Source organism: Hypanus sabinus, chromosome 5 (genome assembly GCF_030144855.1).
Source record: "Hypanus sabinus isolate sHypSab1 chromosome 5, sHypSab1.hap1, whole genome shotgun sequence".
NCBI lineage: Eukaryota > Metazoa > Chordata > Chondrichthyes > Myliobatiformes > Dasyatidae > Hypanus > Hypanus sabinus.
In genome coordinates, this window is record NC_082710.1 from 185,295,092 (window position 1) to 185,322,159 (window position 27,068).

The window sequence follows — 27,068 nt, forward strand, 5'->3', positions numbered from 1 at the left end:
CTGCCGGGGTCTGTGATACAGTCTGAGGAGTGAGACACTGCCGGGGTCTGTTATAGAGTCTGAGGCGTGAGACACTGCCGGTGTCTGTGATAGAGAGTCGCGTGAGACACTGCCGGGGTCTGTGATAGAGAGTCGCGTGAGACACTGCCGGGGTCTGTGATAGAGAGTCGCGTGAGACTCTGCCGGGGTCTGTTATAGAGTCTGAGGCGTGAGACACTGCCGGGGTCTGTGATAGAGAGTCGCGTGAGACACTGCCGGGGTCTGTGATAGAGAGTCGCGTGAGACACTGCCGGGGTCTGTGATAGAGAGTCGCATGAGACACTACCGGGGTCTGTGATACGGTCTGAGACATGAGACACTGCCGGGGTCTGTGATAGAGTCTGAGGCGTGAGACACTGCCGGGGTCTGTGATAGAGTCTGAGGCGTGAGACACTGCCGGGGTCTGTGATAGAGTCTGAGGCGTGAGACACTGCCGGGGTCTGTGATAGAGTCGCGTGAGACACTGCCGGGGTCTGTGATACAGTCTGACTCGTGAGACACTGCCGGGGTCTGTGATACAGTCTGAGGCGTGAGACACTGCCTGGGTCTGTGATACAGTCTGAGGCGTGAGACACTGCCGGGGTCTGTGATACAGTCTGAGGCGTGAGACACTGCCGGGGTCTGTGATAGAGTCGCGTGAGACACTGCCGGGGTCTGTGATACAGTCTGACGCGTGAGACACTGCCGGGGTCTGTGATACAGTCTGAGGCGTGAGACACTGCCGGGGTCTGTGATACAGTCTGAGACGTGAGACACTGCCGGAGTCTGTGATACAGTCTGAGACGTGAGACACTGCCGGGGTCTGTGATACAGTCTGACGCGTGAGACACTGCCGGGGTCTGTGATGCAGTCTGAGGCGTGAGACACTGCCGGGGTCTGTGATACAGTCTGAGACGTGAGACACTGCCGGGGTCTGTGACACGGTCTGAGACATGAGACACTACCGGGGTCTGTGATAGAGTAAGAGGCGTGAGACACTGCCGAGGTCTGTGATAGAGTCTGAGGCGTGAGACACTGCCTGGGTCTGTGATACAGTCTGAGGCGTGAGACACTGCCGGGGTCTGTGATACAGTCTGAGGCGTGAGACACTGCCGGGGTCTGTGATACAGTCTGAGACATGAGACACTGCCGGGGTCTGTGATACAGTCTGAGGCGTGAGACACTGCCGGGGTCTGTGATACAGTCTGAGGCGTGAGACACTGCCGGGGTCTGTGATACAGTCTGAGACATGAGACACTGCCGGGGTCTGTGATACAGTCTGAGGCGTGAGACACTGCCGGGGTCTGTGATACAGTCTGAGACATGAGACACTGCCGGGGTCTGTGATACAGTCTGAGGCGTGAGACACTGCCGGGGTCTGTGATAGAGAGTCGCGTGAGACACTGCCGGGGTCTGTGATAGAGAGTCGCGGGAGACACTGCCGGGGTCTGTGGTACAGTCTGTCACGTGAGACACTGCCGGGGTCTGTGATACAGTCTGACGCGTGAGACACTGCCGGGGTCTGTGATACAGTCTGAGGAGTGAGACACTGCCGGGGTCTGTGATACAGTCTGAGGAGTGAGACACTGCCGGGGTCTGTTATAGAGTCTGAGGCGTGAGACACTGCCGGGGTCTGTGATAGAGAGTCGCGTGAGACACTGCCGGGGTCTGTGATAGAGAGTCGCGTGAGACACTGCCGGGGTTTGTGATAGAGAGTCGCGTGAGACACTGCCGGGGTCTGTGATAGAGAGTCGCGTGAGACACTGCCGGGGTCTGTTATAGAGTCTGAGGCGTGAGACACTGCCGGGGTCTGTGATAGAGAGTCGCGTGAGACACTGCCGGGGTCTGTTATAGAGTCTGAGGCGTGAGACACTGCCGGGGTCTGTGATAGAGAGTCGCGTGAGACACTGCCGGGGTCTGTGATAGAGAGTCGCGTGAGACACTGCCGGGGTCTGTGATAGAGAGTCGCGTGAGACACTGCCGGGGTCTGTGATACGGTCTGAGACATGAGACACTGCCGGGGTCTGTGATAAAGTAAGAGGCGTGAGACACTGCCGGGGTCTGTGATACAGTCTGAGGCGTGAGACACTGCCTGGGTCTGTGATACCGTCTGAGGCGTGAGACACTGCCGGGGTCTGTGATACAGTCTGAGGCGTGAGACACTGCCGGGGTCTGTGATAGAGTCGCGTGAGACACTGCCGGGGTCTGTGATACAGTCTGACGCGTGAGACACTGCCGGGGTCTGTGATACAGTTTGAGGCGTGAGACACTGCCGGGGTCTGTGATACAGTCTGAGACGTGAGACACTGCCGGAGTCTGTGATACAGTCTGAGACGTGAGACACTGCCGGGGTCTGTGATACAGTCTGACGCGTGAGACACTGCCGGGGTCTGTGATACAGTCTGAGGCGTGAGACACTGCCGGGGTCTGTGATACAGTCTGAGGCGTGAGACACTGCCGGGGTCTGTGATAGAGTCTGAGACGTGAGACACTGCCGGGGTCTGTGATAGAGAGTCGCGTGAGACACTGCCGGGGTCTGTGATAGAGAGTCGCGAGAGACACTGCCGGGGTCTGTGATATAGTCTGACACGTGAGACACTGCCGGGGTCTGTGATACAGTCTGACACGTGAGACACTGCCGGGGTCTGTGATACAGTCTGAGGCGTGAGACACTGCCGGGGTCTGTGATACAGTCTGAGGCGTGAGACACTGCCGGTGTCTGTGATACAGTCTGAGGCGTGAGACACTGCCGCGGTCTGTGATACAGTCTGAGGCGTGAGACACTGCCGGGGTCTGTGATACAGTCTAAGGCGTGAGACACTGCCGGGGTCTGTGATAGAGTCTGAGACGTGAGACACTGCCGGGGTCTGTGATAGAGTCTGAGGAGTGAGACACTGCCGGGGTCTGTGATACAGTCTGACGCGTGAGGCACTGCCGGGGTCTGTGATACAGTCTGAGGCGTGAGACACTGCCGGGGTCTGTGATACAGTCTGACGCGTGAGACACTGCCGGGGTCTGTGATACAGTCTGAGGCGTGAGACACTGCCGGGGTCTGTGATACAGTCTGACGCGTGAGACACTGCCGGGGTCTGTGATACAGTCTGAGGCGTGAGACACTGCCGGGGTCTGTGATACAGTCTGAGGCGTGAGACACTGCCGGGGTCTGTGATAGAGTCTGAGGCGTGAGACACTGCCGCGGTCTGTGATACAGTCTGAGGCGTGAGACACTGCCGGGGTCTGTGATACAGTCTGACGCGGGAGACACTGCTGGGGGCTGTGATACAGTCTGAGGCGTGAGACACTGCCGGGGTCTGTGATACAGTCTGAGACGTGAGACACTGCCGGGGTCTGTGATACAGTCTGAGGGGTGAGACACTGCCGGGGTCTGTGATAGAGAGTCGCGTGAGACACTGCCGGGGTCTGTGATAGAGTCTGAGGCGTGAGACACTGCCGGGGTCTGTGATACAGTCTGAGGCGTGAGACACTGCCGGGGTCTGTGATACAGTCTGAGACGTGAGACACTGCCGGGGTCTGTGATAGAGTCTGACGCGTGAGACACTGCCCGGGTCTGTGATAGAGTCTGAGACGTGAGACACTGCCGGGGTCTGTGATAGCGTCTGAGGCGTGAGACAGTGCCGGGGTCTGTGATACAGTCTGAGGTGTGAGACACTGCACGGGTCTGTGATAGAGAGTCGCGTGAGACACTGCCGGGGTCTGTGATAGAGTCTGAGGCGTGAGACGCTGCCGGGGTCTGTGATAGAGAGTCGCGTGAGACACTGCCGGGGTCTGTGATACAGTCTGAGGCGTGAGACACTGCCGGGGTCTGTGATACAGTCTGAGGTGTGAGACACTGCCCGGGTCTGTGATAGAGAGTCGCGTGAGACACTGCCGGGGTCTGTGATAGAGAGTCGCGTGAGACACTGCCGGGGTCTGTGATACGGTCTGAGACATGAGACACTGCCGGGGTCTGTGATAAAGTAAGAGGCGTGAGACACTGCCGAGGTCTGTGATAGAGTCTGAGGCGTGAGACACTGCAGGGGTCTGTGATAGAGTCGCGTGAGACACTGCTGGGGTCTGTGATACAGTCTGACGCGTGAGACACTGCCGGGGTCTGTGATACAGTCTGAGGCGTGAGACACTGCCTGGGTCTGTGATACCGTCTGAGGCGTGAGACACTGCCGGGGTCTGCGATACAGTCTGAGGCGTGAGACAATGCCGGGGTCTGTGATAGAGTCGCGTGAGACACTGCCGGGGTCTGTGATACAGTCTGACGCGTGAGACACTGCCGGGGTCTGTGATACAGTCTGAGGCGTGAGACACTGCCGGGGTCTGTGATACAGTCTGAGACGTGAGACACTGCCGGAGTCTGTGATACAGTCTGAGACGTGAGACACTGCCGGGGTCTGTGATACAGTCTGACGCGTGAGACACTGCCGGGGTCTGTGATACAGTCTGAGGCGTGAGACACTGCCGGGGTCTGTGATACAGTCTGAGGCGTGAGACACTGCCGGGGTCTGTGATAGAGTCTGAGACGTGAGACACTGCCGGGGTCTGTGATAGAGAGTCGCGTGAGACACTGCCGGGGTCTGTGATAGAGAGTCGCGAGAGACACTGCCGGGGTCTGTGATATAGTCTGACACGTGAGACACTGCCGGGGTCTGTGATACAGTCTGACACGTGAGACACTGCCGGGGTCTGTGATACAGTCTGAGGCGTGAGACACTGCCGGGGTCTGAGATACAGTCTGAGGCGTGAGACACTGCCGGGGTCTGTGATACCGTCTGACGCGTGAGACACTGCCGGGGTCTGTGATACAGTCTGAGGCGTGAGACACTGCCGGGGTCTGTGATAGAGAGTCGCGTGAGACACTGCCGGGGTCTGTGATAGAGAGTCGCGAGAGACACTGCCGGGGTCTGTGATATAGTCTGACACGTGAGACACTGCCGGGGTCTGTGATACAGTCTGACACGTGAGACACTGCCGGGGTCTGTGATACAGTCTGAGGCGTGAGACACTGCCGGGGTCTGTGATACAGTCTGAGGCGTGAGACACTGCCGGTGTCTGTGATACAGTCTGAGGCGTGAGACACTGCCGCCGTCTGTGATACAGTCTGAGGCGTGAGACACTGCCGGGGTCTGTGATACAGTCTAAGGCGTGAGACACTGCCGGGGTCTGTGATAGAGTCTGAGACGTGAGACACTGCCGGGGTCTGTGATAGAGTCTGAGGAGTGAGACACTGCCGGGGTCTGTGATACAGTCTGACGCGTGAGGCACTGCCGGGGTCTGTGATACAGTCTGAGGCGTGAGACACTGCCGGGGTCTGTGATACAGTCTGACGCGTGAGACACTGCCGGGGTCTGTGATACAGTCTGAGGCGTGAGACACTGCCGGGGTCTGTGATACAGTCTGACGCGTGAGACACTGCCGGGGTCTGTGATACAGTCTGAGGCGTGAGACACTGCCGGGGTCTGTGATACAGTCTGAGGCGTGAGACACTGCCGGGGTCTGTGATAGAGTCTGAGGCGTGAGACACTGCCGCGGTCTGTGATACAGTCTGAGGCGTGAGACACTGCCGGGGTCTGTGATACAGTCTGACGCGGGAGACACTGCTGGGGGCTGTGATACAGTCTGAGGCGTGAGACACTGCCGGGGTCTGTGATACAGTCTGAGACGTGAGACACTGCCGGGGTCTGTGATACAGTCTGAGGGGTGAGACACTGCCGGGGTCTGTGATAGAGAGTCGCGTGAGACACTGCCGGGGTCTGTGATAGAGTCTGAGGCGTGAGACACTGCCGGGGTCTGTGATACAGTCTGAGGCGTGAGACATTGCCGGGGTCTGTGATACAGTCTGAGACGTGAGACACTGCCGGGGTCTGTGATAGAGTCTGACGCGTGAGACACTGCCCGGGTCTGTGATAGAGTCTGAGACGTGAGACACTGCCGGGGTCTGTGATAGCGTCTGAGGCGTGAGACAGTGCCGGGGTCTGTGATACAGTCTGAGGTGTGAGACACTGCACGGGTCTGTGATAGAGAGTCGCGTGAGACACTGCCGGGGTCTGTGATAGAGTCTGAGGCGTGAGACGCTGCCGGGGTCTGTGATAGAGAGTCGCGTGAGACACTGCCGGGGTCTGTGATACAGTCTGAGGCGTGAGACACTGCCGGGGTCTGTGATACAGTCTGAGGTGTGAGACACTGCCCGGGTCTGTGATAGAGAGTCGCGTGAGACACTGCCGGGGTCTGTGATAGAGAGTCGCGTGAGACACTGCCGGGGTCTGTGATACGGTCTGAGACATGAGACACTGCCGGGGTCTGTGATAAAGTAAGAGGCGTGAGACACTGCCGAGGTCTGTGATAGAGTCTGAGGCGTGAGACACTGCAGGGGTCTGTGATAGAGTCGCGTGAGACACTGCTGGGGTCTGTGATACAGTCTGACGCGTGAGACACTGCCGGGGTCTGTGATACAGTCTGAGGCGTGAGACACTGCCTGGGTCTGTGATACCGTCTGAGGCGTGAGACACTGCCGGGGTCTGTGATACAGTCTGAGGCGTGAGACAATGCCGGGGTCTGTGATAGAGTCGCGTGAGACACTGCCGGGGTCTGTGATACAGTCTGACGCGTGAGACACTGCCGGGGTCTGTGATACAGTCTGAGGCGTGAGACACTGCCGGGGTCTGTGATACAGTCTGAGACGTGAGACACTGCCGGAGTCTGTGATACAGTCTGAGACGTGAGACACTGCCGGGGTCTGTGATACAGTCTGACGCGTGAGACACTGCCGGGGTCTGTGATACAGTCTGAGGCGTGAGACACTGCCGGGGTCTGTGATACAGTCTGAGGCGTGAGACACTGCCGGGGTCTGTGATAGAGTCTGAGACGTGAGACACTGCCGGGGTCTGTGATAGAGAGTCGCGTGAGACACTGCCGGGGTCTGTGATAGAGAGTCGCGAGAGACACTGCCGGGGTCTGTGATATAGTCTGACACGTGAGACACTGCCGGGGTCTGTGATACAGTCTGACACGTGAGACACTGCCGGGGTCTGTGATACAGTCTGAGGCGTGAGACACTGCCGGGGTCTGTGATACAGTCTGAGGCGTGAGACACTGCCGGGGTCTGTGATACCGTCTGACGCGTGAGACACTGCCGGGGTCTGTGATACAGTCTGAGGCGTGAGACACTGCCTGGGTCTGTGATACCGTCTGAGGCGTGAGACACTGCCGGGGTCTGTGATACAGTCTGAGGCGTGAGACAATGCCGGGGTCTGTGATAGAGTCGCGTGAGACACTGCCGGGGTCTGTGATACAGTCTGACGCGTGAGACACTGCCGGGGTCTGTGATACAGTCTGAGGCGTGAGACACTGCCGGGGTCTGTGATAAAGTCTGAGACGTGAGACACTGCCGGAGTCTGTGATACAGTCTGAGACGTGAGACACTGCCGGGGTCTGTGATACAGTCTGACGCGTGAGACACTGCCGGGGTCTGTGATACAGACTGAGGCGTGAGACACTGCCGGGGTCTGTGATACAGTCTGAGGCGTGAGACACTGCCGGGGTCTGTGAAAGAGTCTGAGACGTGAGACACTGCCGGGGTCTGTGATAGAGAGTCGCGTGAGACACTGCCGGGGTCTGTGATAGAGAGTCGCGAGAGACACTGCCGGGGTCTGTGATATAGTCTGACACGTGAGACACTGCCGGGGTCTGTGATACAGTCTGACACGTGAGACACTGCCGGGGTCTGTGATACAGTCTGAGGCGTGAGACACTGCCGGGGTCTGTGATACAGTCTGAGGCGTGAGACACTGCCGGGGTCTGTGATACAGTCTGAGGCGTGAGACACTGCCGCGGTCTGTGATACAGTCTGAGGCGTGAGACACTGCCGGGGTCTGTGATACAGTCTGAGGCGTGAGACACTGCCGGGGTCTGTGATAGAGTCTGAGACGTGAGACACTGCCGGGGTCTGTGATAGAGTCTGAGGAGTGAGACACTGCCGGGGTCTGTGATACAGTCTGACGCGTGAGGCACTGCCGGGGTCTGTGATACAGTCTGAGGCGTGAGACACTGCCGGGGTCTGTGATACAGTCTGACGCGTGAGACACTGCCGGGGTCTGTGATACAGTCTGAGGCGTGAGACACTGCCGGGGTCTGTGATACAGTCTGACGCGTGAGACACTGCCGGGGTCTGTGATACAGTCTGAGGCGTGAGACACTGCCGGGGTCTGTGATACAGTCTGAGGCGTGAGACACTGCCGGGGTCTGTGATAGAGTCTGAGGCGTGAGACACTGCCGGGGTCTGTGATACAGTCTGACGCGTGAGACACTGCCGGGGTCTGTGATAGAGTCTGAGGCGTGAGACACTGCCGCGGTCTGTGATAGAGTCTGAGGCGTGAGACACTGCCGGGGTCTGTGATACAGTCTGACGCGGGAGACACTGCTGGGGTCTGTGATACAGTCTGAGGCGTGAGACACTGCCGGGGTCTGTGATACAGTCTGAGACGTGAGACACTGCCGGGGTCTGTGATACAGTCTGAGGGGTGAGACACTGCCGGGGTCTGTGATACAGTCTGAGGCGTGAGACACTGCCGGGGTCTGTGATAGAGAGTCGCGTGAGACACTGCCGGGGTCTGTGATAGAGTCTGAGGCGTGAGACACTGCCGGGGTCTGTGATACAGTCTGAGGCGTGAGACACTGCCGGGGTCTGTGATACAGTCTGAGACGTGAGACACTGCCGGGGTCTGTGATAGAGTCTGACGCGTGAGACACTGCCCGGGTCTGTGATAGAGTCTGAGACGTGAGACACTGCCGGGGTCTGTGATAGAGTCTGTCACGTGAGACACCGCCGGGGTCTGTGATAGCGTCTGAGGCGTGAGACACTGCCGGGGTCTGTGATACAGTCTGAGGTGTGAGACACTGCCGGGGTCTGTGATAGAGTCTGAGGCGTGAGACGCTGCCGGGGTCTGTGATAGAGAGTCGCGTGAGACACTGCCGGGGTCTGTGATACAGTCTGAGGCGTGAGACACTGCCGGGGTCTGTGATACAGTCTGAGGTGTGAGACACTGCCCGGGTCTGTGATAGAGAGTCGCGTGAGACACTGCCGGGGTCTGTGATACAGTCTGAGGCGTGAGACACTGCCTGGGTCTGTGATACAGTCTGAGGCGTGAGACACTGCCGGGGTCTGTGATACAGTCTGAGGCGTGAGACTCTGCCGGGGTCTGTGATACAGTCTGAGGCGTGAGACACTGCCGGGGTCTGTGATAGAGTCTGAGGCGTGAGACACTGCCGGGGTCTGTGATAGAGTCTGAGACGTGAGACACTGCCGGGGTCTGTGATACAGTCTGACACGTGAAACACTGCCGGGGTCTGTGATACAGTCTGACACGTGAGACACTGCCGGGGTCTGTGATACAGTCTGACACGTGAGACACTGCCGGGGTCTGTGTTACAGTCTGAGACGTGAGACACTGCCGGGGTCTGTGATAGAGTCTTAGGCGTGAGACACTGCCGGGGTCTGTGATACAGTCTGAGGCGTGAGACACTGCCGGGGTCTGTGATACAGTCTGACGCGTGAGACACTGCCGGGGTCTGTGATACAGTCTGACGCGTGAGATACTGCCGGGGTCAGTGATACAGTCTGAGGAGTGAGACACTGCCGGGGTCTGTTATAGAGTCTGAGGCGTGAGACACTGCCGGGGTTTGTGATAGTGTCTGAGGCGTGAGACACTGCCGGGGTCTGTTATAGAGTCTTAGGCGTGAGACACTGCCGGGGTCTGTGATACAGTCTGAGGCGTGAGACACTGCCGGGGTCTGTGATACAGTCTGACGCGTGAGACACTGCCGGGGTCTGTGATACAGTCTGACGCGTGAGATACTGCCGGGGTCTGTGATACAGTCTGAGGAGTGAGACACTGCCGGGGTCTGTTATAGAGTCTGAGGCGTGAGACACTGCCAGGGTCTGTGATACGGTTTGAGACATGAGACACTGCCGGGGTCTGTGATAGTGTCTGAGGCGTGAGACACTGCCGGGGTCTGTGATAGAGTCTGAGACATGAGACACTGCCGGGGTCTGTGATAGAGTAAGAGGCGTGAGACACTGCCGGGGTCTGTGATAGAATCTGAGGAGTGAGACACTGCCGGGGTCTGTGATAGAGTCTGAGGCGTGAGACACTGCCGGGGTCTGTGATACAGTCTGAGGCGTGAGACACTGCCGGGGTCTGTGATACAGTCTGAGGCGTGAGACACTGCCGGGGTCTGTGATACAGTCTGAGACATGAGAAACTGCCGGGGTCTGTGATACAGTCTGAGGCGTGAGACACTGCCGGGGTCTGTGATACAGTCTGAGGCGTGAGACACTGCCGGGGTCTGTGGTACAGTCTGTCACGAGAGACACTGCCGGGGTCTGTGATACAGTCTGAGACATGAGACACTGCCGGCGTCTGTGATACGGTCTGAGACATGAGACACTGCCGGGCTCTGTGATACAGTCTGACGCGTGAGACACTGCCGGGGTCTGTGATACAGTCTGAGGCGTGAGACACTGCCGGGGTCTGTGATACAGTCTGTCACGTGAGACACTGCCGGGGTCTGTGATACAGTCTGACGCGTGAGACACTGCCGGGGTCTGTGATACAGTCTGAGGAGTGAGACACTGCCGGGGTCTGTGATACAGTCTGAGGAGTGAGACACTGCCGGGGTCTGTTATAGAGTCTGAGGCGTGAGACACTGCCGGGGTCTGTGATAGAGAGTCGCGTGAGACACTGCCGGGGTCTGTGATAGAGAGTCGCGTGAGACACTGCCGGGGTCTGTGATAGAGAGTCGCGTGAGACTCTGCCGGGGTCTGTTATAGAGTCTGAGGCGTGAGACACTGCCGGGGTCTGTGATAGAGAGTCGCGTGAGACACTGCCGGGGTCTGTGATAGAGAGTCGCGTGAGACACTGCCGGGGTCTGTGATAGAGAGTCGCATGAGACACTACCGGGGTCTGTGATACGGTCTGAGACATGAGACACTGCCGTGGTCTGTGATAGAGTCTGAGGCGTGAGACACTGCCGGGGTCTGTGATAGAGTCTGAGGCGTGAGACACTGCCGGGGTCTGTGATAGAGTCTGAGGCGTGAGACACTGCCGGGGTCTGTGATAGAGTCGCTTGAGACACTGCCGGGGTCTGTGATACAGTCTGACTCGTGAGACACTGCCTGGGTCTGTGATACAGTCTGAGGCGTGAGACACTGCGGGGTCTGTGATACAGTCTGAGGCGTGAGACTCTGCCGGGGTCTGTGATACAGTCTGAGGCGTGAGACACTGCCGGGGTCTGTGATAGAGTCTGAGGCGTGAGACATTGCCGGGGTCTGTGATAGAGTCTGAGACGTGAGACACTGCCGGGGTCTGTGATACAGTCTGACACGTGAAACACTGCCGGGGTCTGTGATACAGTCTGACACGTGAGACACTGCCGGGGTCTGTGATACAGTCTGACACGTGAGACACTGCCGGGGTCTGTGTTACAGTCTGAGACGTGAGACACTGCCGGGGTCTGTGATAGAGTCTTAGGCGTGAGACACTGCCGCGGTCTGTGATACAGTCTGAGGCGTGAGACACTGCCGGGGTCTGAGATACAGTCTGACGCGTGAGATACTGCCGGGGTCTGTGATACAGTCTGAGGAGTGAGACACTGCCGGGGTCTGTTATAGAGTCTGAGGCGTGAGACACTGCCGGGGTCTGTGATAGAGTCTGAGGCGTGAGACACTGCCGGGGTCTGTTATAGAGTCTTAGGCGTGAGACACTGCCGGGGTCTGTGATACAGTCTGAGGCGTGAGACACTGCCGGGGTCTGTGATACAGTCTGACGCGTGAGACACTGCCGGGGTCTGTGATACAGTCTGACGCGTGAGATACTGCCGGGGTCTGTGATACAGTCTGAGGAGTGAGACACTGCCGGGGTCTGTTATAGAGTCTGAGGCGTGAGACACTGCCGGGGTCTGTGATACGGTCTGAGACATGAGACACTGCCGGGGTCTGTGATAGAGTCTGAGGCGTGAGACACTGCCGGGGTCTGTGATAGAGTCTGAGGAGTGAGACACTGCCGGGGTCTGTGATAGAGTCTGAGGCGTGAGACACTGCCGGGGTCTGTGATACAGTCTGAGGCGTGAGACACTGCCGGGGTCTGTGGTACAGTCTGTCACGAGAGACACTGCCGGGGTCTGTGATACAGTCTGAGACATGAGACACTGCCGGGGTCTGTGATACGGTCTGAGACATGAGACACTGCCGGGCTCTGTGATACAGTCTGACGCGTGAGACACTGCCGGGGTCTGTGATACAGTCTGAGGCGTGAGGCACTGCCGGGGTCTTTGATACAGTCTGTCACGTGAGACACTGCCGGGGTCTGTGATACAGTCTGACGCGTGAGACACTGCCGGGGTCTGTGATACAGTCTGAGGAGTGAGACACTGCCGGGGTCTGTGATACAGTCTGAGGAGTGAGACACTGCCGGGGTCTGTTATAGAGTCTGAGGCGTGAGACACTGCCGGTGTCTGTGATAGAGAGTCGCGTGAGACACTGCCGGGGTCTGTGATAGAGAGTCGCGTGAGACACTGCCGGGGTCTGTGATAGAGAGTCGCGTGAGACTCTGCCGGGGTCTGTTATAGAGTCTGAGGCGTGAGACACTGCCGGGGTCTGTGATAGAGAGTCGCGTGAGACACTGCCGGGGTCTGTGATAGAGAGTCGCGTGAGACACTGCCGGGGTCTGTGATAGAGAGTCGCATGAGACACTACCGGGGTCTGTGATACGGTCTGAGACATGAGACACTGCCGGGGTCTGTGATAGAGTCTGAGGCGTGAGACACTGCCGGGGTCTGTGATAGAGTCTGAGGCGTGAGACACTGCCGGGGTCTGTGATAGAGTCTGAGGCGTGAGACACTGCCGGGGTCTGTGATAGAGTCTGAGGCGTGAGACACTGCCGGGGTCTGTGATACAGTCTGACTCGTGAGACACTGCCGGGGTCTGTGATACAGTCTGAGGCGTGAGACACTGCCTGGGTCTGTGATACAGTCTGAGGCGTGAGACACTGCCGGGGTCTGTGATACAGTCTGAGGCGTGAGACACTGCCGGGGTCTGTGATAGAGTCGCGTGAGACACTGCCGGGGTCTGTGATACAGTCTGACGCGTGAGACACTGCCGGGGTCTGTGATACAGTCTGAGGCGTGAGACACTGCCGGGGTCTGTGATACAGTCTGAGACGTGAGACACTGCCGGAGTCTGTGATACAGTCTGAGACGTGAGACACTGCCGGGGTCTGTGATACAGTCTGACGCGTGAGACACTGCCGGGGTCTGTGATGCAGTCTGAGGCGTGAGACACTGCCGGGCTCTGTGATGCAGTCTGAGGCGTGAGACACTGCCGGGGTCTGTGATACAGTCTGACGCGTGAGACACTGCCGGGATCTGTGATACAGTCTGAGGCGTGAGACACTGCCGGAGTCTGTGATACAGTCTGAGACGTGAGACACTGCCGGAGTCTGTGATACAGTCTGAGGCGTGAGACACTGCCGGGGTCTGTGATAGAGAGTCGCGTGAGACACTGCCGGGGTCTGTGATACAGTCTGTCACGTGAGATGCTGCCGGGGTCTGTGATTGACTCTGAGGCGGGAGACACTGCCGGAGTCTGTGATACAGTCTAACACGCGAGCCACTGCCGGGGCTGCTTGATAGATTTACAACAGGTTGAGTACACTGCAGTCTTGTACCCTTCCATCCTTTACCTGTCTCTTTTGAACGTACCTGTGCAGAACTGCACGCAAACAATCTCTGAACATTTCCCACATTGACTCCGTACGTTTTCCTCAGTTTTCACTACGGAAAGTTTTCTTGGCTTACAGGGGATGGGTTACAGTGACTGCAAAGCTTGTGTGTGTAGCGATTAAGCAAGAGGATCTTTTGGAGCTTTTGGGAAGCATCAAGTTGGGTAAGTCAGTGGGACTGGGCGAGATGTACCCTAGGATAATGTGAGAGGCGAGGGAGGAGATTGCTGAGCCTGTGGCGATGATCTTTGTATCATCAATGGGGACGGGGGAGTTTCTGGAGGATTGGAAGGTTGCAGATGTTGTTCTGTTATTCAAGAAAGAGAGTAAAGATAGCCTAGAAAATTATAGACCACCGAGTCTTGAGTGGTTGGTAAGTTGACCCTCAGAGGCAGTGTTTATAAATATTTGGAGAGGCTTAATATGATTACGAATAGTCAGCATGGCTTTGTCAAAGGCAGGTCATGCCTTACGTGCCTGATTGAATTTGTTGAGGATGTGACTAAACACATTGATGAAGGAAGAGCAGTAGATGTAGTGTATGTGGATTTCAGCAAGGCATTTGATAAGGTACCCCATGCAAGGTTTACTGAGAAGCCAAGGGGACATTGCTTTGTGGATCCAGAAACAGCTTGACCACAGAAGGCAAAGGGTGGTTGTAGATGGATCATATCATAACAGACAACTGCAGGAGACAGAAAGTTGTGATTGTAGGGGATTTTAATTTTCCACACATTGATTGGGACTCCCATACTGTTAAAGGTCAAGATGGGTTAGAGTTTATGAAATGATTTCAGGAAAGTTTTCTAAATCAACATATAGATGTAACAGCTAGGGCGGATGCAATATTAGATCTCCTCTTAGGAAATGAGTTTGGGCAGGTAACGGAAGTTTGTGTAGGGGAACACTTTGGTTCCAGTGATCGAAACGTCCTTAATTTCAACTTGATCATGGATAAAGATAGATCTGGTCCTTGAGTTGAAGTTCTGAACTGGAAAAAGGCCAAGTTTGAAGAAATGAGAAAGGATCTAAAAAAATGTAGATTGGGACAGGTTGTTCTCTGGCAAGGATGTGATTGGTGTGTGGGAGGCCTTCAAAGGAGAAATTTTGAGAGTGCAGAGTTTGTATGTTCCTGTCAGGGTTAAAGGCAAAATGAACAAGGATAAGGAACCTTGGTTCTCGAGGGATATTGGAACTCTGATAAAGAAAAGAGAGAGATGTATAACATGTATAGGCAACAGGGAGGAAATAAGATGCTTGAGGAGTATAAAAAGAGTAAGAAAATACTTAAGAAAGAAATCAGGAGAGCTAAAAGAAGACATGAGGTTGCTTTGGCAGTCAAGGTGAAGGATAATCCAAAGAGCTTCTACAGGTATATTAAGAGCAAATGGATAGTAAGGGATAAAATTGGTCCTCTTGAAGATCAGAGTGGTCGGCTATGTATGGAACCAAAAGAAATGGGAGAGATATTAAATCGTTTTTTTGCATCTGTATTTCCTAAAGAAACTGGAATGGAGTCTATGGAAACAAGGCAAACAAGTAGGGAAGTCATGGAACTTATACAGATTAAAGAGGAGGAGGTGCTTGCCGTCTTCAGGCAAATCAGAGTAGATAAATCCCCAGGACCTGACAGGGTATTCCCTCGGACCTTGAAGGAGACTAGTTTTGAAATTGCAGGGGCCCTGGCAGAAATATTTAAAATGTCGATATCCGCGGGTCAGGTGCCGGAGGATTGGAGGATAGCTCATGTGGTTCCATTGTTTAAAAAAGGCTCAATAAGTAAGCCGGGAAATTATAGGCCGGTAAGTTTGACAACGGTAGTAGGTAAATTATTGGAAGGAATACTAAGAGATAGGATCTACAAGTTTTTGAATAGAGAGGGACTTATTAGAAAAAGTCAGCATGGCTTTGTGCCTGGTAGGTCATGTTTAACCAATCTATTAGAGTTTTTCGAGGAAGTTAGCAGGAAAGTGGATGAAGGGAAGGCAGTGGATGTTGTATACATGGACAAGGTCCCGCATGGGAGGTTAGTTAGGAAGATTCAATCACTAGGTATACATGGAGAGATAGTAAATTGGATTAGACAAGTCCAAAATAGCCTCGTTCCTGGTTGGCTCAAGCACAAGCTGTTCCAAAAATACATCCCTTAGACACTCCACAAACTCCCTATCCTGGGGTCTAGCACCTACCTGATTCTCCCAGTCCACCTGCATGTTGAAATCTCCCATAATGACTGCATTACCTTTAGCACATGCCAATGTTAACTCCCTCATCAACTTGTACCCAATATCCACGCTACTGTTTGGGGGCTTGTACACAACACCCATTAGGGTCTTTTTACCCTTACTGTTCCTCAGCTCGATCCACACAGACTCTACTTCCCCTGTTCCCAAGTCACCTCTTGCTAAGGACTGAATCTCATTCCTCACCAACAGGGCCACCCCACCCCCTCTTCCCATATTTCTGTCTCTACGATAGCACGTATACCCTGGTACACTCAATTCCCAGGCCTGATCCCCTTGCAGCCATGTCTCCGTTATCCCAACAATATCGTAGTTATTGTTAATCTATTAGAGTTTTTCGAGGAAGTTACCAGAAAAATGATGAAGGGATGGCAGTGGATGTTGTCTACATGGACTTCAGTAAGGCCTTTCACAAGGTCTTGCGTGGGAGGTTAGTTAGGAAGATTCAGTCGCTGGGTATACATGGAGAGGTAGTAAATTGGATTAGACATTGGCTCAATGGAAGAAGCCAGAGAGTGGTAGTGGAGGATTGCTACTCTGAGTGGAGGCCTGTGTTTAGTGGTGTGTCGCAGGGATCAGTGCTGGGTCCATTGTTATTTGTCATCTATATCAATGATCTGGATGATTATGTGGCAAATTGGATCAGCAAATTTGCTGATGATATAAAGATTGGAGGTGTAGTGGACAGTGAAGAAGGTTTTCAAAGCTTGCAGAGGGATTTGGACCAGTTGGAGGAATGGGCTGAAAAATGGCAGATGAAGTTTAATGCGGACAAGTGTGAGGTCTTGCACTTTGGAAGGACAAGCCAAGGTAGAACACACAAGGTAAATGGTAGGACATTGAGGAGGCCTTTATAAATCAAAGTATTGAGTATAAGAGTTGGAATTTTTATGGTGAGGTTGTATAAGACATTAATGAGACTGAATTTGGAGTATTGTGTGCAGTTTTGGTCACCTAATTACAGGAAGGATATTAATAAGGTTGAAAGAGCGCAGAGAAGGTTTACAAGGATGTTTCCAGGACTTGAGAAACTGAGTTACAGAGAAAGGTTGAATCGGTTAGGACTCTATTCCCTGGAGCGTAGGAGAATGAGGGGTGATTTGACAGAGGTGTATAAAATTATAATAGAGTGAATGCAAGCAGGCTTTTTCCACTGAGGCTAGGGGAGAAAAAAAAACAGAGGTCATGGGTAAGGGTGAAGGGGTAAAAGTTTAAAGGGAACATGGGGGGGGGGGGGTTTCTTCACGCAGAGCGTGTTGGTAGTGTGGAATGAGCTGCCAGATGAAGTGGTGAATGCGGTCTCACTTTTGACATTTAAGAAAAACTTGGACAGGTACATGGATGAGAGGGGTCTGGAGGGATATAGGCCAGGTGCAGGTCAGTGGGACTAGGCAGAAAAATGGTTCTGTTCAGCCAAGAAGGGCCAAAAGGCCTGTTTCTGTGCTGTAATGTTCTATGGTTCTCTGGTTCGACATGGAGGTCGGTGACCAATGGAGTACCTCAGGGATCTTCTCTGGGACCCCTACTCTTTGTGATTTTTATAAATGACCTGGATGAGGAAGTGGAGGGATGGGTTAGTAAATTTGCTGATGACACAAAGGTTGGGGGTGTTGTGGCTGGTGTGAAGGACTGTCAGAGGTTACAGCGGGACATCGATAGGATGCAAAACTGGGCTGAGAAGTGGCAGATTGAATTCAACCCAGATAAATGTGAGGTGGTTCATTTGGTAGGTCAAATGGCTGAATATAGTATTAATGGTAAGACTCTTGGCAGTGTGGAGGATCAGAGGGATCTTGGGGTCCAAGTCCTTAGGACACACAAAGCTGCTGCGCAGATTAACTCTGTGGTTACGAAGGCATACGGTGTATTGGCCTTCATCAATCGTGGGATTGAGTTTAATAGCCGAAAGTTAATGTTGCAACTATATCGGACCCTGGTCAGACCCCACTTGGAGTACTGTGCTCAGTTCTGGTCGCCTCATCCAGGAAGGATGTGGAAACCATAGAAAGGGTGCAGAGGGGATTTACAAGGATGTTTCCTGGATTAGGGAGCACGCCATATGAGAATACGTTGGGTGAACTTGGCCTTTTCTCCTTGGAGTGATGGAGGATGAGAGCTGACCTGATAGAGGTGTACTGGATGATAAGATACATTGATCGTGTGGATAGTCAGAGGCTCTTTTCCCAGGGCTGAAATGGCTAACACAAGAGGGCACAGTTTTAAGGTGCTTGGAAGTAGATGTCAGGGGTAAGTTTTTTTTTTACACAGAGAGTGGTGAGTGTGTGGAATGTGCTGCCGGCGACAGTGGTGGAGGCGGAAATGATAGGGTCTTTTAAGAGTCTCCTGTATAGGTGCATGGAGCTTTGAAAAATGTGCTATGGGTAAGCCTAGGTAATTACTAAAGTAAGGACATGTTCAGCACAGCTTTGTGGGCCGAAGGGCCTGTATTGTGCTGTAGGTTTTCTAGGAATAAATAGCAACATTGTGGGCCAAATGGAGAGTTCCTGTCCTCTACTGTTCTACTGCGGCAGAAATGTTCTGCTTGGAGCAGTGGTGGGAAGGACATGGAGAGGACGGGTGACACAATGTGTAGAGGGTGTAAGACCGTAAGACATACAGCATAAGATGTATGCTGATGTATGAATGTTAGGCCATTCAGTCCTTCCGTTTGTTCTGCCATCCCCCCAGGGTTCCTCTCAACCCATTCCCTGGCCTTCTCTCTGTAATCTTTCACGCCCTGGCTGTCCAAGAACCTATCAACTCCACTTTAAACATACCCAGTGGCCTTGCTAGTGTACCACGATGGGTGTTGTGGGGCAGGGAAGGTGCTCAGGGTGTGTGAGAGGGGTCAAGCACAGAATTCTACCACCACCATTGGTAACTGACTCTCCACAGCACCCTCCTCCTCCCCCACCCCCTCCGCTCCTCCCACGCAACATTACCCACCGTCATACTTCATTGCGGACACAATGTCAGACACCTCCCTGGAATCTGAGGATTCCTCAGCGCCGATGTGGACGACGTCACGGGTCTGGGAGCCGAAGAGGAGGATGGCGTACCTCACGCTCACCTCAAAGCGGCCAATCTGTTTGAAGAGCCTGTTGATTAGAGGAGTGATTGCATTTCCCCTCACCTCAATATCCTCTCCCATTCCATCCAGCGTCCTCGTCATCTCCTTATAGGCAGGGCAAAGAGATTCACCCTGTGATATTCCCACCTTATGTAAGTCCCACACTTTGTAAGCCTGGCCTGTTTAAGTCCTATCTAATCCCACTGTTTGTAGCTCCCACCTTGTGTGAATCCCAACCGGCCTGAGTCCTGCCCTACGTGAATCCTGCCCTGTGGCAGTCCCCCCCTGTGAAACTCCTACCATGTCAATGAACTTGCTCAGGATCTCCTTTGCTGTCTGGAAATCGTCCCTGGTAATGCTCCCGGAGACGTCCAGCAGCACGTAGATGTAAAGTTTCTCATTCTGTCTCAGGATGATCTTCCTGCCGAGCTGATCTGTGAAAAGTGGCAAGTGATTAGGAGGGGTGTTGTAGTGCACCTCATAAGTACTGTGACCAATACTGTGAAATTAAAGTTTAAAGATTATGTGTTACACGTATATCGAGACATACAGTGAAATGCGCCACTTGTGTTAACACAGTTCGCAAATGCACTGGGGTGGGGGGTGCAGGCCACGAGCGTCACCATGCTTCCAGTAGCGACGCCCACGGCCAACAACTTACTCACCCGATAACCCGTAAGGGTTTGGGATGTAGGAGGAAACCATAGCACCCGCAGGAACCAACATGCTCACTGGGAGAACATACAAACTCCTTACAGTCAGCAGCGGAATCGAACCCCAATCGGTGGCGAGCTGAATGTTACACCACCGTGGTCATTGTACCATGTGACACTCTGAGCTCTTTCCAGCTTTGGGGCGTCATGGTAACATAGCGGTGAATACGACACTACTACAGCTTGGGGTGTCAGAGTTCGATTCCAGCGTCGCCTTGAAGGAGCTTGTATGTTCACGCCGTGACCGCGTGGGTTTCTTCCCGGTGCTCCAGTTTCCTCCTACAGTCCAATTATCCTACTGACTAGTAGGATAATTGGTCATTGTAAATTGTCCCAGAATTAGGATCCAGTTAAATCAGTGAGTTGCTGGGTGGCATAGCTCATTGGTCTGGAAGGGCTATTCTGCCCTGTATCTCAAATGAAATAAAGTAAATGAATTCTACAAGGTACCAGTCAGTCATCCTCATGGACTTCTTACGACCTTATCTATCTGGGAATTATGGATGTGTATTCCCAGATCCCTCTGTTCCATCACACTCCTCTGTGTCCTATCGTTCACTGTGTATGTCTTTCGCTGTAAAAATCCTCCTTCAGGAAATTCAACTCCACACGCACCCAACTATCTCATCAACACATCACCCACCAATAGAAACACTCCCCAGCCTGCACAATTGCTCACTTCATGTGACACTTGCTGTCACTCAGAGCAGTCCCAGCCTGCCCCGGCAACGCTTGCCAAAGCTGACACCTCTCCCACCATCTGTAGGTTTCCCTCCACTTCCACGCCAGCTAAACCCGCAAATATATCGGCGTCCATGGATAATTACTGGGACTAACTCTAAACCCCGCCTGGAGGCTGAACCGTGAACATTGAGACTGCGAGTCCAGTTCAGGAACTGCAGATTGGAGTCCTGATGTTGATCTTCTTGATGATGATATTGATGGTGATGTTGGCTTTGATGACGCTGATGTAGTTGATGTTAATGATGTTCATGATGTTGACGATGTTGATGTTATGTTGACGCTGATGACGCTGATGATGTTGATGTTGTTGAGAATGTTGACGTTGTTGAGGATGTTGACGTTGTTGTGCCTCCACCACATTCTTGGATGTGTTCACTGTTGCACGTTTCGATATACTGCACATCGGATAAACGTATTTGACTTTGAATGCGAGTCCGTGCCTGAAACTGAATTTTCCTACCAAACGATATTCAAGATTCACGAGGGTGACTAAGGATGATCATGCAGGTTTTGTCACGTTCCCAGAGCTGTTTTTCCTTGGTGGGCTGTGACTATAAGACCACAGGGCGTAGGAGCAGAATTAGGCTATTTAGTTTATCCATTTGCTCTGCCATTCCAACATTGAGTTTGTTCTGCCATTCGTCATGGCGAATATATTTTCCCTCTCTGCCTTCGCCCATAACCTTTGTCCTTAATCAAAAACCTATCAACCTCCGCTTTAAAATTTCCCAATGACTTGTCACAATACGTCGACGTGGCTGCGCTTTTGTGCCCAGATCTAGAATTCTTTATTTAGGAAAATGCCACAATGAGCAGTACACCTATTTAACCCGAGTCTAATCATGGGACAATTTACAATGATCAAATAACCTACAAATGTACTTACCAATACGATTTTGCAACGTGGCAGGACGTGTCGGAATTGAAATAATACTGTCGCGTACACCACTACACCACCGCGGCAGAAGCCAGGTAGTCGCTCCTGCTGTCCAGTAGTTGCGTGGGAACGTCATGGCCGAAACGGGCCTGGACTGCAGAGTGACCGGGCGCCCCACGGTTACTCACCTGACTTTACAGGCTCCTCCTTCGACTCGGACAGCAGCAGGGAGAAGGAGGATGAGAAATGCATCGCCACTTCTTCCGGGAGATCAAAGGAAAATTTGTCTGCATGCAATAGAGAGGTATAGGGGAGAGGGGGGAGGAGGAGGGGATGACAGTGTGTGAGTGTGAGAGAGAGAATGCGTGTGAGTGAGATTGACAAAGGGAGGGAGGGGGGAGAGAGAGAGAGAGCACATCAAAGCCAGGAACAGAAGACCATTCTTCCCTTCTAGCCCATGCTAGCATTTACTATTACATGTATATTACGTCAATCTCTATGCTTCTATCATCTTAATTCCTTCCCCACCGAGAGTTGAAGGACTTCAGTAGACCCCAGCATTTAGGGGAGATGCCTCAAGGCTATCTTGGGGTTATGACACAACTGGGTCTGATGCTCCCCATCCCGGGACCTGAAGACCACCACGAGATAATCTGAGATTGGTTCACTCCATTCTTAGATAGAATAACACTCTTTTCAGGCCAATTACCGCACACCCCTCTGAGATTAAATCTCATGAGACCATTTGTCCCTGCTCTGCCACTGCATCATGTCTGAACCATTATCCCTCACAATCCCATTCCCCTGCCTTTTTCCTATAACCTTTGACACCCTGACCAATCAGAACCCATCAATCTCTGCTTTAAATGCACCCGGTGACTTAGCCTCCATGTAGCTGTGTGTGGTGATTAACAACAATTCCTCTTCACCTCTGTTTAAAATAACATCCCACTCTTCTGAGGCTGTGTCCCTCCATTCTGGTGCTTGACTCCCCACTATAGGAAACATCCTGTCCATATCCTCTCTATCTAGGCCTTTAAATTTTCGATGGGTTTCAATGAGCAATCTGCACCCCCTCCCCTGGACATTCTTGTAAACTCCAGTTAGATCCAAACACCTGCTTTCCTCTGGGCGGTCTTTCAGCCCTGTCTTCCCTCTATTGCATCTGTCAGCAAACCTCCACCAGGAGTTCATTCCTCAGCACTCTCTGGTGCTACTATCAATGGAGCCTGAAGACCCATGCTCATTAATTTAGGAACACTTCAGCTTCAGTCGTAAAGGCGAGGAGGCCACTCTCAGCAACAGCTCATATTCTGTCTGATTCGCCTTCAACCTGATGCAATGAGCATTGATTTCTCCTCTAAGCCCCACTTTGCCCGCTGCCCCACGCTTACTTCTTCACCTCACCTGCCTATCATCTCCAACTGATCCCTCTTCTCTTTTCCTTTCTCCCATGGTCCACTCTCCTATCAAATACCATTTTCTCTGGCCCTTAACATTTTCCACTTATCACCAACCAGCATCGCCCCCTTCCCCACCAACCATCATCGCCCCCTTCCCCACCACCCATCATCGCCCTCTCCCCAAACACCCAGCATCGCCCCCTCCCCCACCACCCATCACCTATCACCTGCTGGGCTGTCTTCCATTCACTTCCCCACCTTTGTACTCTGGCTTCTTCCTCCTTCCCTTCCAGGCCCGAAGAAGGGTCTTGGCCCAAAATGTCAACTGCACTGTTGACAAATACTGCCTGAGCTGCCGAGTTCTTCCAGCAATCAGTGTGTGAGCTGCTTTCAACCGTTTCAGAACGGCTACCGTCAGCATCTGAAAGGTCCGTAAACCCATGCCTCACTAGTTCGCTCTCTGTTTTGCAGTAATTTATTTATTTTATAATGGTAATTGTAAATTACAGGAAACTGCACCACTGACACAAGATGAGTCAGTGATACTAGTCCGATCCTGACTGTCAGGAAACTTTAACTTGCAAGCCATCTGTCTCATTGTCTTACGCTGGCAGCTGGGCTCGGAGCCCGTCCACACTCCCGTCTCCAGGCAGACCCTCACCGACGAACCAATCAGAACCAAGTCACCCTGACATCGGTATTGGACCTTGTCGCCCACGTCATAGTTCTTCCCAGTTTTGATGCTTCCCGGTGGAATTCCGGGATTTGGGCAGGTACCCACTGAAAGAGAGAAATGAGTGTACCAGAATGCAGCATGAGTGGTCAATACACAGCACAACATCCGGTATACCGAACACCAATACACAGCACAGCATCCAGTATACAGTACAACGATACACAACACACCATCCAGTATACAGTACACCAATACACAACACACTATCCAGTATACAGTACACCAATACACAGCACAACATCCAGTATACAGTACAACAATACACAACACACCATCCGGTATACGGTACAACAAAACAGAACACACCATCCGGTATACAGCACACCCGTACACAGCACACTATCCAGTATACAGTACAACAATACACAGCACATCATCCAGTATACAGTACACCAATACACAACACACCATTCAGTACACAGTACACCATTACATAGCACAACATCTGGTATACAGTACAACAGTACACAACACACCATCCGGTATACAGTACAACAATACACAACACGCCATCCAGTATACAGTACACCAATACACAGCACACCATCCGGTATTCAGTACAGCAATACACAACAGGTCATCCAGTATACAGTACAATACACAGCAGGCCATCCAGTATACAGTACAACAATACACAACACACCATCCAGTATACAGTACACCAATGCACAACACACCATCCAGTATACAGTACACTAACACATAGTACACCATCCTGTTCATCGAACAACATCCAGTATACAGTACATAGGACACGATCCTGTACACAATACAAAAATACACCGAACACCATCCAGTATACAGTACACCATTCAATACACAGCGCACCATCCAGTATACAGTACACCAACACACAACACACCATCTGGTACACAGTGCACCAATACACAACACACCATCTGGTATACAGTGCACCAACACACAACACACCATCCAGTATTCAGTATAATACACAGCAGCCCATCCAGTATACAGTACAATACACAACACACCATCCGGTATACAGTACACCAATACACAGCACAACATTCAGTATACAGTACAACAATACACAGCACACCATCTGGTATACAGTACAACATTGCACAACACACCATCCAGTATACGGTACAACAAAACAGAACACACCATCCGGTATACAGCACACCAGTACACAGCACACTATCCAGTATACAGTACAACAATACACAGCACACCATCCAGTATACAGTACACCAATACACAATACAACATCCGGTATACAGTACAGCAATACACGACACACCATCCAGTATTCAGTACAACAATACACAACACGCCATCCAGTATACAGTACACCAATGCACAATACACCATCCAGTACACAGTACACCAACACACAGCAGGCCATCCAGTATTCAGCACAACAATACACAACAGGCCATCCAGTATACAGTACACCAATACACAGCACACCATCCGGTATTCAGTACAACAATACACAACAGGTCATCCAGTATACAGTACAATACACAGCAGGCCATCCAGTATACAGTACAACAATACACAACACACCATCCAGTTTACAGTACACCAATGCACAACACACCATCCAGTATACAGTACACTAACACATAGTACACCATCCTGTTCATCGAACAACATCCAGTATACAGTACATAGGACACGATCCTGTACACAATACAAAAATACACCGAACACCATCCAGTATACAGTACACCATCCAATACACAGCGCACCATCCAGTATACAGTACACCAACACACAACACACCATCTGGTATACAGTGCACCAACACACAACACACCATCCAGTATTCAGTACAACAGTACACAACAGGCCATCCAGTATACAGTAGAACAATACACAGCAGGCCATCCAGTATACAGTACACCAATACACAACAGGCCATCCAGTATACAGTATAATACACAGCAGCCCATCCAGTATACAGTACAATACACAGCACACCATCCGGTATACAGTACACCAATACACAGCACAACATTCAGTATACAGTACAGCAATACACAACACACCATCTAGTATTCAGTACAACAATACACAACACGCCATCCAGTATACAGTACACCAATGCACAATACACCATCCAGTACACAGTACACCAACACACAGCAGGCCATCCAGTATTCAGCACAACAATACACAACATGCCATCCAGTATACAGTACACCAATACACAACACACCATTCAGTACACAGTACACCATTACATAGCACAACATCTGGTATACAGTACAACAGTACACAACACACCATCCGGTATACAGTACAACAATACACAACACGCCATCCAGTATACAGTACACCAATACACAGCACACCATCCGGTATTCAGTACAGCAATACACAACAGGTCATCCAGTATACAGTACAATACACAGCAGGCCATCCAGTATACAGTACACCAATGCACAATACACCATTCAGTACACAGTACACCATTACATAGCACAACATCTGGTATACCGTACAACAGTACACAACACACCATCCGGTATACAGTACAACAATACACAACACACCATCCAGTATACAGTACACCAATACACAGCACACCATCCGGTATTCAGTACAGCAATACACAACAGGTCATCCAGTATACAGTACAATACACAGCAGGCCATCCAGTATACAGTACAACAATACACAACACACCATCCAGTATACAGTACACCAATGCACAACACACCATCCAGTATACAGTACACTAACACATAGTACACCATCCTGTTCATCGAACAACATCCAGTATACAGTACATAGGACACTATCCTGTACACAATACAAAAATACACCGAACACCATCCAGTATACAGTACACCATCCAATACACAGCGCACCATCCAGTATACAGTACACCAACACACAACACACCATCTGGTACACAGTGCACCAATACACAACTCACCATCTGGTATACAGTGCACCAACACACAACACACCATCCAGTATTCAGTACAACAGTACACAACAGGCCATCCAGTATACAGTAGAACAATACACATCAGGCCATCCAGTATACAGTACCCCAATACACAACAGGCCATCCAGTATACAGTAGAACAATACACAGCAGGCCATCCAGTATACAGTACACCAATACACAACAGGCCATCCAGTATACAGTATAATACACAGCAGCCCATCCAGTATACAGTACAATACACAACACACCATCCAGTATACAGTACACCAATACACAATACAACATCCAGTATATAGTACAGCAATACACAACACACCATCCAGTATTCAGTACAACAATACACAACACGCCATCCAGTATACAGTACACCAATGCACAATACACCATCCAGTACACAGTACACCAACACACAGCAGGCCATCCAGTATTCAGCACAACAATACACAACAGGCCATCCAGTATACAGTACACCAATACACAACACACCATTCAGTACACAGTACACCATTACATAGCACAACATCCAGTATACAGTACAACAATACACAACA

At 52.0% G+C, this 27,068-nt stretch overlaps 1 protein-coding gene across 1 annotated transcript in view; it reads right to left on the reverse strand.

Annotated features, from left to right (window-relative positions):
• The window catches only part of LOC132394737 (complement factor B-like), a 104,546-nt gene that overhangs the window by 50,006 nt on the left and 27,472 nt on the right, over window positions 1-27,068 (reverse strand). The window contains exons 4-7 of the mRNA XM_059971132.1: window positions 23,459-23,632; window positions 21,638-21,736; window positions 19,416-19,549; window positions 18,992-19,130 (exon numbers count right to left, since the gene is read on the reverse strand). Coding sequence (XP_059827115.1) covers window positions 18,992-19,130; window positions 19,416-19,549; window positions 21,638-21,736; window positions 23,459-23,632 — 546 coding nt within the window. The remainder of the gene's footprint in view (window positions 1-18,991; window positions 19,131-19,415; window positions 19,550-21,637; window positions 21,737-23,458; window positions 23,633-27,068) is intronic.